We start from the raw sequence: 13,599 nt of genomic DNA on the forward strand, positions 1-13,599 counted from the left end.
GGATTGCTAATGTTAGATCAGAACAGCTGTATACCAAATAATGGGCTCTTACTCTGGAAGCCTTAAGTTCTCAGTATTTCACTTAGTTGTGAGATAAATGGAAGTAAGAATGCTACTTTAATGTTATGTTTCTGCTAATGCTAATGCATGATAATGCCAGAAGAGGAATTTTACCTCTAAGCTGATAGAATTTATAACAGGTATCAAAAACTATAAGTGTGCATGCATTATACAAGTGCAGTGTGATTTTAGTGGAACAAGGTAGACTAGTATCTGTGGCTCTTCAACATGCCCCAGTCTTTTTTTTCATTCGTCTGGTGATCTGAGATCTGAATGGTTGACCTAGAGGTCAGTTTTCACATGAATGCTGTAGCTTCATCAAGAAGCCAGTATCTCAGTGATAGTGCTGAGTGATGACTTAATAAAAGGCTCTATTCCCTATGTATGTATAGAATGGAACAATTTCCCTAGAGCTGCTGCAGAGTGGTTTGCATTTTTTAATAAAGAAGTCTGTTTTCCAAGTGTACTTGTATTTGAGGTTTGGAAAGCAAAGATCAGAACAACTTCACTTACCAACTATGATGATGACGGCTAATCCTTATTGAGTATTTACTATGCACCAAATAGTATCTTGAGTGCTTTAAAAATTTTTAAATTTCATTTAATCCTCTCAACAGCCTTATATATCTACTATTATTGTTTCCATTTTTAGATTACAAAAATTATAAAGTCTTGGGGCCTCTTGGTGGCTCAGTTAAGTGCCCGACTTTGGCTCAGGTCATGATCTCACGGTTCGTGGGTTCGAGCCCCATGTTGGGTTCTGTGCTGACAGCTCGGAGCCTAGAGCCTGCTTCAGATTCTATGTCTTCCTCTCTGCTCCTCCCCCACTGGTGCTCTGTCTCTCAGAAAATAAATAAATATTAAAAAAAAGAAAATTGTAAAGTCTTTAGGACCATGATTAGTGTTTATTAAAAAAAATTTTTTTAATGTTTCTTTATGTTTGAGAGAGAGAGAGAGAGTGAGGGAGGGGCAGAGAGAGAGGGAGACACAGAATCTGAAAGCAGTCTCCAGTCTGATCTGTCAGCACAGAATGTGACACGGGGCTTGAACTTACGAACTGTGAGATCATGCCCTGAGCCAAAGTCAGACACTTAACCGACTGAACCACCCAGGCGCCCCGATTAGTGTTTAAATCACAGAGAGCTGCTGCAGATGGTACTCCCTTTATAGAGCTGCTCCCTTCTGTAAAATGGGGGCAAGGGTGGGATGGTAACTATAAGGTTCTTTCTAGGTAAGAAAAAAAAATCTAAGAATCTTGGCAACCCCTGAAATTCAGCATTATATGATTTGTGCCCCCTAGTACATAAAACTGCCAACTTTTGTAAACCAAGATTTTAGAGTTGATGGGAATATTAAGAAAATTGCCAGGAGTGCCTGGTGACCCAGTTGGTTACGTGTCTGACTTCGGCTCAGGTCATAATCTCATGGTCTGTGGGTTCGAGCCCCACGTTGGGCTCTGTGCTAATGGCTCAGAGCCTGGAGCCTGCTTCAGATTCTGTCTCTCCCTCTCTTGCTGCCCCTCCCCCACTCATGCTTTGTCTGTCTGTCTCTCTCAAAAATAAAATAAATATTAAAGCAAAGGAGAAAAGATAACTGGCCAGACCTCCCTCCTCCTCATACTGCAGAGAAAGTGGAGTACGGAGGAAGTAATACCAGAGCAGGGTTGATGTTAGGTGTCTTGCCTCCATTGTGTATCACTCTATTGATGTCTTAATATTAGGAAATTGCTTTAATATCAAAGTGGTATGGACAATTTTTAAAAATGTCTTTATAAAGAGAGTTTGGAAATAGGAATTTATGTATTTTTACCCTTTTTGAGCTTTAAGGATGTCAGGGAAATAAAGGTTGCAAAAAGTAACTTTTCAGTAACTTAAGGCTGTGAATGTCATGCTAAGGAGTTGAAAATAGGGAACCAACAGAGGAATTTCAAGTGGATTAGGAAATCTAAGTTCTAGGAAGTGAGAAAAGAAAGGTACCAGAGAAAACAGTTACAATAGTTTAAGATTCTAGCATGGTGAAAAGCTTGAACTAGGTCTTTGAGGATTTGAGTAAGAATGAAAATGCTTTGGTGATTGTTAGATTAATTGGGGTGGGGATGGGAGGGAGAAGGATGGTAAAGTGGAAGTGAGACGGATGGTAGAGTGGATGGAGGAGTCCTTGGGGATCTTTGGCTTAGGGGATGAGAGTTGGTGGTATCTGGAACTTGGTACAGGAATGGGAGCACAGAAGAAGCAGGCTTCAAAGAGAAAAGGTTCAATTCAACCAGTTGAATTTGTTGGAGCCTATGGGGCATCCTGGTAGATATTGCTATTATGCATTAGGCTAGATGGGTCTGTGTTTTAGGAGAACAGTCTCATCTGAAATAGAAAGTTTGGGGGTTATCTTTTGGGAAGTATAGGTGAAAATGTGTGTGAATGAGACCATCCAACCCAGGATGAAAGGTTAGCTTGTGTGTTGAGATAAGCCCTTCTTGCCCTCTTGACTTCATTTAAGGAAGAACAGGTCAGACAGGACGTATATAATCTTCACCTGTTAGGATATGACTACCTCTGGGGGAAATATTTGCCAGTAGAGTGGGTAAGGCCATCTAAAAGATATACATGGCTTACTGAATATTGTTGACGATCTGTATTTACATTCTCCCTTTCCTTCCTGACTAGCCTGATGCAAGTTCCACTTGCCATCAGAGTGTTTTCCAGTTTTCCCCCTACGAAGAAATAAGTGTGTTTGGTCACTGCTGCTAGTTTCTCCATTAGGACATTGCTTCATAATTCCTTGTATACAGTCAGTTACCTATTTTCCTTTTTAGATGTAAGAATCTAGGGGTAGCCAGCTTTATTCATCTTTGTATCTCTCATATACTCTAGCACAGTGCCCCTATACATTGAGATTGCTAAGTAAGTGTTGAATTTAATTTTAGGATGTAGGAAAGTTTAGCATCTAAGAAGCAGCAGGAATTTTCTACCTTTAGTCCTATTAGTGAAGTATCCTTTGTATTTATGTAGTGCTATAAACATATGTTGGTTGTTGCTGTTTTATCTTGACTTAAACTTTGAATAGTTTAAAATGTTTCTTTTCAGGTTATTTCATCGATATGATTAACTAGATTTGCTTCAGGTTTGAAAGATCCTGGGGTGAAAGGTTAAAGATGTTTTATCTTTTTGTTGTCACACAATGGATTTCTGAAGCTGGGAGAGGAGAGATGGTTCTGAGCTTTAGGCATTAATGACGAGTATGTCAGAAAGATCAGTGCCCAGCATTGTGTTTCTTTTATTTATTTTTTTAAGTTTATTTATTTTGAGAGAGAGAGAGGGAGCACGCGAGTGCGCAAGCTGGGGAGGAACAGAGAGAGAGGGAGAGAATGAGAATCCCAAGCAGGCTCCACACTGTTCGAGGTGGGGCTCGAACTCACAAACGGTTAGATCATGACCAGAACCGAAATCAAGAGTCAGACAGTTAGCCAACTGAGCCACCCAGGTGCCCAACCAGAATTGTGTTTCTAATAAAAAGTAATTTAAAAGTCATTTAGAGAATGGTAGGTTTTTTTCCTTCAATTTAAGTGGTCAGTTTTAGAGAATTTAGTCAAATTATTTTGTTCTTAGGATTTTTTTTTAATGTACATTTTTTGTTTATAAGAACTATTTTCAATCAGAAAAGTAGAATGGAGGGGAAAAAAAATCAGCCGTAATTCCCATACTTCGAGATAATCACTGGGATAAAATAGACTAAAATGTGCTTTTTCATGTATGTATGTATGTATCAGAATAGCTGAACTCATCCTGGGAGTATAATTTTACATTTTTTTAAGATGTTTATTTTTGAGAGAGAATGCGTGTGAGTGGAGGAGGGGCAGAGCAGAGAAAGAGGGAGACAGAGGATCTGAAGTGGGCTCTGCGCTGAAAGCAGAGAGCCCAACCAACACAGGGCTTGAACTCAAGAAACGTTGAGATCATGACCCAAGCCGAAGTCAGTCACTTAACTGACTGAGCCACCCAGGCGCCCCTATTTCACATCTACCTACCTACCTACCTACCTACCTACCTATCTAGATCTATCTAGATCTATCTATCTATCTATGTATATATATCTAGATATATATATATATCTGAGCCAAAGTTGGAAGCTTAACCAAGCCATCCAGGTGCCCCTGTTCTATTTTCATACGGTGTTTTCAAGGAGAATAAGGAAAAGGTACATTCTTTTGCTTGTGGGGCATCTCTTGATGCTTCTCACTAATGGATTTCTCGAACAGAGCTGACTTCTGTTCTATCAAACCATCTGTTGAGGATGGTATGGGGTACTTTTTAAGACGATCTCAAAAGCTTTCTGACCATGTTCAAACAAACTCCTTTGTAAGACTTTTCTTCAATTAGTCTTTGAAATGACAATGAACAAAGAAATCTCCGCCACTCTCCCTACTGTTGCTGGGACTTAACTAAAAATATTTCAAAAGGATCTAGTTCTTGCATAATTATTCATTCATTTAAAGTTTTATATTTTGGTTTTGACTTGGTTGGTGAAGTTACTCTAGCTGCTTCTGACATGGATATCTTGAATTCTTCAAGAGGAGTTTTCTAAGTGGACCCGTCTAAGATGTGGGTTTCTTCTTGGACTCTGGGTTCCTGCTGTTGTGGAATGTCAGGGTTTATTCTTTGAAATAATGGCCAATTCCCTTCTATCTGGCTGTTGCAAAGCACATACTGTGCAAAGGTAGGATTTTATTAGACTGCTCTGAATACAAGTTGTTTTGTTTATCTTTTGTCACTCCTTCCATAAAAAGTAACAGAGTTCCATAATCTCTTTAAATCTATAAGATGGAGATAAGGGGCACTTGGGTGGATCAGTCAGTTAAGCGTCAGACTTGGACTCAGATCATGATCTCACTGTTCGTGGGTTTGAGCCCTACATCAGGCTGTGTGCGGACAGCCTGGAGCCTGCTTCAGATTCTGTGTCTCCCTCTCTCTCTGCCCCTCTCCCGCTTGCACTCTGTCTCTCTCTCTCTCTCTCAAAATATAAAATAAACATTGAAAAAAAAGATGGAGATAAAATAGTAGTTACTTTCAGTACGAATTCATGCAAAACACCAAGCCGTTGCCTGGCATATAGTAAAGATTCATTAAATGGCAACTGACAGATTATTTTACATATTTTCTTACATGTACGCATTTTGAAATTTCTTTAACCTCTAGGCTGAATGAACAATTATCAGTAATCCTTTTTGTTACTTTAGAGAACCAGAAATTGTAAATGAAAAATGTCAGAGGCTCATCAGTACATGCAGTTTTCTGAGAAATGCCTGTACTATATTTCCATAGAAACGCTAGTGACCTCTAACTCCTCAGACTGAACGGCCTTCTAAACTGTTTTCACCTTCTGATTCTGGAGCCACAGCCTTGAACCTGTGTGTACTGTTGTTATTTTTTTAAAATGTTGTAAAATTGAAATGTCATCATATTGGGCTAGCTTTTCTGCCTTCAGCCTGGTTTCAAGGCTGTAATTACAAAGCTAGAAGCCTGAAAAACTGTATGAAAGGTGATGCAGGTTGATTAGGTGGAAGTTATTAATGTTTCCATAGAAATGTAGATACTTCTTGGAAGCAATATTTAAGCTGAGCAAATACGTGGGTACAATAGGTTATATAATTGAGAATCTTTGGTTTCCCTTCCCCCCACTGTTTTTTTGCCCTTAAGATTTCACATTAAAATTACATTAGGAAAAAGGCATTGTTTTCTTCATAGTTTTAAAAATGTAACCTTGACATTTGTAGGTGGAGAAAGGGAAATAACACTTGAAGCTCTGCCAGCCATCTTTTGCTGTGTGGACCTGTGGTGCTCTGTCCCTGCATGCAAAAGCATTTTCTATTATTTCTGAAGTATGGTTTGTCAAGTTGCCTATGAGAAACAAAAGCTAATGGCCCAAGTGGCACCACACTCACTGGATGGAGAGCAAAGAGGCAGATGTGAATTTAGTGCTCAGCCAATCCAAAGAAAAGTGTTTCAGTATCTGTTTAGGTCTGGGGTTAGCTTACAGGTTGCAAATCTGGTTGTAGGGCAGGCCATGGTCCGACCAGCTAATGTTTGTTTACACCCACCCCCTGCCCACCAAAAAAAAAAAAACCCCGCATTTTTCTCAACCTCTGTCCGATCTGTTCATTGTACCAAAAGGAGCCTAGAAGATGGAGTTGGGCAAGAACCTTGAAAGAATGGGAAGAGTTCCTAGAATTTAAGAAACTGTGGATGGTTTGCCATGTTTATGTTGGTTACTCCCAAAAAGTTCTTTTTTTTTTTTTTTTTTTAATTTTTTAAAAATTCCTTGTGCTTTTAGTTTCCTGGTTGAAATTAGAGCAATTTCAAAGCCCATTTAGACTCCTGACTTCCTTCTGGGAGCCCCGTTTCATTTCATATCTGACTTTTAAAACAATGTGTAGAACTTGAATTGCAGTTGACTGGGTAAAAAATACATCAGATCTCTTATTTAATATTTAATTCCGTATTTTCAGGTCTGGTTTGTTTGTTTCTTGGATTTTGAAGCCAGTTTTCCCCTTTCTCTTCTTCAGAGGTCCGGGAAAAGCTTATAGGTTCAGTCATTGTGTCTGTAGGGCCTAACCTGGACTTGAGTATGTCTGGGAGAAGGAGAGGAAAGGATTAGAGACCTGACCTGAGCCTTGACATCAGAACGGTAAGAGAGGGCTCAGGCCGAGAAACTAAAGAGCATGTTGAATTTAGGGAGCTACAATGTAGTACTGTGTGGATGGAGTGTATACTGTTGGGTGGGATGGGGTGAGAAGCAAGAAATGAAGTTGTAGGCAGATCATTAAGGATCTACATTTTTTCTGTTTTGGGGATAGATACGGTGTTTGATTAGAATTGTAGAATTTTACCTGTTAAGAGCCTTGCCTTAATTTTGCCTGTGCACTGCTGAGACTTCAAAATAGACCAGGTGAATGGTCCTGACCAATATCCAGGTTTCTTGCACCATGCTGCCTTCATAAGTTAAATAAAAATATTCCTGGAGTAATATTTAACTTGATTTTGTAAAAGACACATTATGATTACAATTAACTACTGTTTTCAGGCTTGAATTAATTTACTGGCATTACCCGTAGCTTTTGTTTGTTTACATTTGGGTAAAAAGGGATACTTTTATTTAGGATCCTGTTATGGTAAATGCGTGATTTTAGAGTCAAAATGGTAACTAAGGAAAAAGATCAGTAACGTTTTAATTTGCCTCTGTAACCATAGACTGAGGAGTCACTGATCTTTTTCTTTTCCCCAAATGCCTATTGGAGAAAAGCTTATCAACTGGATCTTCTTTTGTATTAAAGAAAATCACTAGGCTTAGAGCCACTTATTGATGATCACTTGCCACAAAGTAGGAAATTTATGTAAATCTTGTGACATTTGAACAAGATGATTATTTTTATACCCCTTTCGGGAAATAGGCCTACGGTAATTAAGTAAACAAAAATAGCGGCGAATATGGGATTTGAATCTAACTCTTAACTCAGACCTGTGCCCTTTTCACTGTGCATCTGTTTTCTAAATTAAACCATGGTAAGTCAGTATAAGCTTTGCACTAAATTTCAGATTGCTTGTGAGAACACTGACTTGGTATATGTATGCTCTGAGAAACTAATCTGTATTTTTTGTCCTTATTTATTTATTTATTTAGGATCATTCCAGTGACCTTGAATTGTCTGCCCCTTTTTAAAACAATCTGAGTCAGTAACCAAAGACCTTAGATTTCTCAGAACATTTCCTTATTTGTTTAATGTGTTCTATTCTGTGAGAGGCAAATGGTTTTGGGGGTATGTTGGTGTATTTATGTGACTTAGGAGTCTGTTTTTTACTGAAAAACTCCTCTATCATTTGCCGTTGTGTTGAATGACTTGAACACATCAGGGTTACTTCTAGCAGTGGTTTGAATTCTTCTAGCTAAGAATCATTTTGCTAGCTAGATCTGGTTGCTGAGAATCTGGGCAAGACTCTGGGAATGGTAGCCAGATCTAGCCATTCCATTGACTTGTTCTCAGGAGATAGGATTAACATTGTTTTACCTATCTCCTAAGGCCTTCTGCATTAGTGGTGATCTTTAAAACCAAAGACAGCATTATTAGCCAATGGCCTCAGGGCTGGATGGAAAGAATGTAGGTATAGTTACTGAAATCCATAATTCTTGTGACCATTGGAGGAATTTGTTTTAGGACAAATATAAGGAGTCCTTCTTTCCTTGGGAGGTAGCATGTATCTGGAATCACTGCATCAAGCACTTTATAGGCTCAAAATATTAAAAGGTTCAAGAATCACAGCAAGTAACTGAAGTGACATTAGGGTTCCATCCTAGGTCTTTGAGGGTGAAGTCATGAATGGGTCAAAGTTCTGCTGTAAACTACTTTTTGCTACCACTGACAGCACTGAATTGGATGGGCCCTAGGGATTATTTAGTAGTAGCTCACATAGGTTGAGCTCTGACTTTGTCAAGTACCATGCAAAGCCTTTACAAGAACTCTTGCATTTATCCCTTTTAACAGATTTATAAGGTAGGTACTGTTGTTAATTCCAATTTATAGGAGGTTAGGATTAATCCTACTTGGATTATATAGACTGAGAGTGTGAAAGGGTAAGTCTCCAAAGAAAAATTAGGATGCCATTAACAGAAGAGGGGAGTGGTTGCTAGGCAGATAAAAGCAATAGATGTCTGCTTTAATTATTTTTTTTAATGTTTATTTTTGAGAGAGAGAGAGAGAGAGAGAGACAGAGTGCAAGTGGGGAAGGGGCAGAGAGAGAGAGGGAGACACAGAATCCAAAGCAAGCTTCAGGCTCCGAGGTGTTAGCACAGAGCCCGATGCAGGATTTGAACCCACGAACTGCAAGATCATGACCTGAGCAAAGTCATATGCTTAACTGACTGAGCCATCCGGGTGCCCCTAATGATTTTTCTTAGTATTTTCTTTGTTTGGTTTTTTTTTTTTTTTTTTTTTAGTCACCCTCTCTTTGTGTTTGATCTAGTCACTTTGATTTCAGAATAACGTTTGCTTTCAGAAAATGTATTAAGTTTTATCCTTTCTTGAGACTTTTAGTATAGTTAGTTCTCTAAGGTTCAGAATCTGAGGTCTAGAATAAGGAGTGTCTTGCCTAAAGTCATTATCACTAAACCAAAAGAATTTAGGAGAGATCTTCTAACTTCTAACCCTGCCTTCCCGTGCTTTTGTGCTGTTTTCGAGTCAGCTTATGTTAAATGAATGCTTGTTCTCAGTTTCACTTCTGGCAGAATGTTGTATATTTAACTCATGTGTAAAGATGAGTTATTTGCTTATTGTCTTGCATCTCTCGACAGCTTTTCTGATTCCCATCGCCTTTATGTATATAGAAAGGCTTTGAAGTTGCTTTGAGGTGAACCTTCTCAGTCATCTTAGCCACTTTCAGCAACTTCCAATCTCTGCTGTTCAGATCAGATTTCCATATTCAGACCTTCCACACTTCATTCTAGACTTAGATTTTCTAATTCTGTGACTGTGATCCAGAGGTAGGGATGTGTTTTCCGTTTAGTTCATCCTGCATTTGAGCACCATCCATAATGTATTGGCAACTGTTCTGGGCATAGAAGCAGCTCTACAGATGGTTATAGCATGGTTCCTAACCTTGAAGAGCTCGTTATGTCGTGGAGGAGGCAGGTATTTTTTTATTTATTCCTCTTTGAGTGTTTATTTGTTTTTTGAGAGAGAGCGAGCATTCGCGCGTGCACAAGTAGGGGGAGGGAAAGAGAGAACAGGAGAGAGAGAATCCCAAGCAGACTTCGAACTGTGAGCACGAGCCCAACGTTGCAGGGCTTGATCTCATGAACCATGATACCATGACCTAAGCTGAGATCAAGAGTCGAATGCTTAACCTGCTGAGCCACCCAGGTGCCCCATTGCTCTGTTATTTAAAAAAAAAAAAAAAAAATTTTTTTTAATGTTTATTTTTGAGAGAGACAGAGACCGAGCACGAGGTGGGGTGGGGCAGAGCGAGAGAGGGAGACACAGAACCCAAAGCAGGCTCCACGCTTTGAGCTGTTTGGCAGAGAGCTTGACGCGGGGTTTGAACCCATGAACTGTGAGATCATGACCTGAGCCAAAGTCAGATGCTGAACGAATGGAGCCACCCAGGGACCCCCTTTAAAAAAAAAAATGTGTTTTTTGTTTGTTTGTTTTACTTCATTATTTTTAAATTAACCATGGAGATACTATAGTTGATACTTACTGAGCAGCTTTGTGTTAGGCTTGTGAAGTAATTCAGCTACAGTTGTGAACAAGACAGGCCAGGTCCCTTCTCCTATAGAACAAACACGTTGTCTCATGGTGAAATCAAACATTGAACACGTAATTTCTTGATACAAGTAATGTCTTGATGAATGCACAAAGTGTTATAGATAATTATAATAGGGTGCTTTGACCTCGTGTGTGAGACAAGGGTACAGGAGGCAAGAGAAGCTTTTCTGAGGAGATAATCTTATTTTATTTATTAATAATAAATTAATAATTATATATAATTATATATAAACATTATAATTGTATGCACATGCGAGTGGGGGAGGAGTGGAGAGAGAAGGAGAGAGAATCCTAGGCAGGCTCCTCACCATCAGCACAGAGCCTGATGCAGGCAGGGCTTGAACTCATGAACTATGAGATGATGACCTGAGCCGAAGTCAGATGCTTAACTGACTGAGCCACCCAAGCACCTCTTTTCTGAGGAGGCATTTAAACTAAGGATGAGTAGAAAACAAACTGGAGAAAGTAAGCAGTTGTTCCAGGGGAAAAAACTTGCATCGGCTACGTATAGAACACCTAAAGTGTGTTTGCTATTCACTATGCCTGATTTTTCTCTTCAGTGTGTTAGCTACACACCGGTCAGGCAAATGTAGCTCAGATACTTTGGGCCTGAAATGTGCTTTTAGACTTCTTTATTCTGACCTGTACTGCATACTTATTAATGTAAAATTGCTTCTATTTGTGTGTGTAGGTAAATTTTCATCATTTGTGAAAATTTTAAGCGAAATTACCGTTTGATATTTGTCATAAGCTCATATTTTGTATATTTTGCTTTCTTTTGGAAAATAATTGATAACATTAAGTAGAGCATGACCGATACTTAATGAATTGTAATCTTTCTGTGAATTTTTATTCCAACTAACATTGGCATGCTTACTCGTTCCTCATCAGTACCTTGTGGTAAGTGCTGTTATTCTCTCCATTTTTTTAATATAATGATGATGAAATGGAGCCTCAGGGAGGGATGGATATACAGTAACTAAATGTAATAGAGGTAGGATTCAAAACCAAATTTGACTTCTGAGTCTGAATTTTTGAGTCTTCTTAGAGTAATTCGTGAATCATAATCTTTTTTCCCTATTGTTCTCTCTTTAGGTTTTTGTCAGGATGAATTGCCAGAGCTCGACCCGGGCACTAGTAAGTTCTGAATGTTCCCAGTGTTTGTGGGTAAGAAATGGATGTGTGTATGTGTACTTTTAAATGTATAACTTAAGGGTGTCATTGGTGGCCTTATTGATTCAGATTTTATTTCACTTTGATTTATAATTATGAGGAGGGCATCTTTTCTAGTTATGCTTTCGTTTTCCTCTCATATTATTCACTGGCTAGAAATGTAATCATTTAATAGAAAGTTGGTTTGCTAAAAATTTCTATTTAATATTAATCTCCTTTCCTTGTTCTCCACCCTCCCATGAAACCAACAACAAAAATTGTGCTTTCATTTATGCACACATGCAACCATATATCCATAACCACTTTTCTAAAGTATTGACTAGCTTTGACATAATTCTTTTTTCTTCTGAAATGACACGGGTGGCAGGAGGTTTAAAAGAGGGATTTTTCTTGGTTTAGGTAACCAATACAATAACCTTTGTACCACAGTTTAGTTTCTAAAGCACCTTTATCTACATTAAAGTTAACATTAAGAGGGTGACCATTTCAAGTTCTAATTAAATGATGTTTTTCAGGACTCTGTCTTGATCATAGATAATCATCTGTGTTTCCAGTGCTTTCAAAGTGTGGCATACACCACTCTGGGATATGGTTATAGCTATTAGAAATAGGACATGGGAATATCCAGGTGTAAAGACCTTATTCTTCTATAATGCCAAAAGGTCAAATGATAATTCAGATTTGAGAATTCATGAGATTATCTAGAGTTATTTTTCTAGTTCGAGTACTTTTTAGGGTCATGAGACTGGCTTTTTGTCACCAATCTGTTGTTGAGGTAAGTGGTAAAGTTTACCTTCTCACCATCCTAGCTAATATCCGCTCTCTGAGGGTGTGGACCTTTTCCTATATTTTTCCCATACATTTTAGCAGTATAAAAATTCATGTCTGTTTTACTCGTACTTAGTAATTTCAAGACAAAATAAATCCTACAATGCTAATCAAACACCAGGAAAATAGAATTGTCTTTTTAGGAATCATAAAGTTTAGTCAGCTTTGTAGGTAGTATAGGCTGTTTGCCCTGACATTCCAGTATCTATGAGTGAACATAATATTTTCTCTTTGCCCTTCTCTTATGAATAGCCCTCACTCAGGAGGAGGAAAATATAAATTCTTGAGTCATGGTCCTTTCTTGGATTTTTGAACATTAGGAAGGACATTGAGATGCCCTGAAATCTTTCAGACAGAACTGCACATAAAATGTGCTAGATAATTGAGAATTGTGTTAAACATTGCCTGCTCTCTCTGCTTCAAGCTCAGTTCTAGGCTCCAGGGGTATACAAACAGAGAAGTCTAGATCCTGTCCTCATCTATTAACAGTCTATTGGAAAGTATTTACTTGTCTGGAATTATTTGAAAAAGCATTTTTTTAAACCTCTATTTAGCACATAATACCCAAACTTCTCCTTTCCTGTACTTAATAGCAGTTGAAAATAGCTCATGCCCATCTTCCAGGAAAGGTCCTCACTAAGATTATTATTGAATTTTCTTTTTGGGCCAAGTAATCCTAAATCATTTAACATTTCTGCATAGAATCTCTAGCCAGATAGGGTGATTTACACACCTCTGCATTCCATGAGAATGAACAGATACTGAATCATAATTTTATATATCAGTGCAGAATAGGAGTTACCTAAAAAAATCGCTTTAAAAAAATTGTACTTATGTGGTCAGTATTCTCAATAATCCCCAAATTATCTTTGTGAAGTTAGTAGTATTTTATTCCTCTCTCTCTCTCTCTCTCTCTCTCTCTCTGTCTCTAAGTTATTCCTCTCTCTTTTATAACATAATATTACATAATAGTATAATAACAAATAGCAAAAGTAAAAATTTATCATCTCTGTCTAAGCCCTTTGGAGTTCAAATGAGCATGCCTAGTCCTACCAAGTGATAGGAAACCATATGGACTGTATGTGTTGTCTTACGCTGGTTATGAATATTGAAATTGCAAACTCCATGCCTTCTGACTGGGAAGGAATAACATCTCCTATGTTAATGCCTCATGACTTTTGCATATTAGAGTGAGGACAATAGGGATTTCTCTGTGATGCCTCTTTAGA

General features: G+C 38.3%; 1 protein-coding gene across 2 annotated transcripts in view; it reads left to right on the top strand.

Moving 5' to 3' along the window:
* The window catches only part of NR6A1 (nuclear receptor subfamily 6 group A member 1), a 227,333-nt gene that overhangs the window by 23,254 nt on the left and 190,480 nt on the right, over positions 1 to 13,599 (top strand). For both annotated transcript variants that reach the window (XM_027035090.2, XM_027035091.2), the window contains exon 2: positions 11,465 to 11,506. In XM_027035090.2, the coding sequence (XP_026890891.1) occupies positions 11,465 to 11,506 (42 nt within the window). The remainder of the gene's footprint in view (positions 1 to 11,464; positions 11,507 to 13,599) is intronic.

Source organism: Acinonyx jubatus, chromosome D4 (assembly GCF_027475565.1).
Source record: "Acinonyx jubatus isolate Ajub_Pintada_27869175 chromosome D4, VMU_Ajub_asm_v1.0, whole genome shotgun sequence".
Taxonomy (NCBI): domain Eukaryota; kingdom Metazoa; phylum Chordata; class Mammalia; order Carnivora; family Felidae; genus Acinonyx; species Acinonyx jubatus.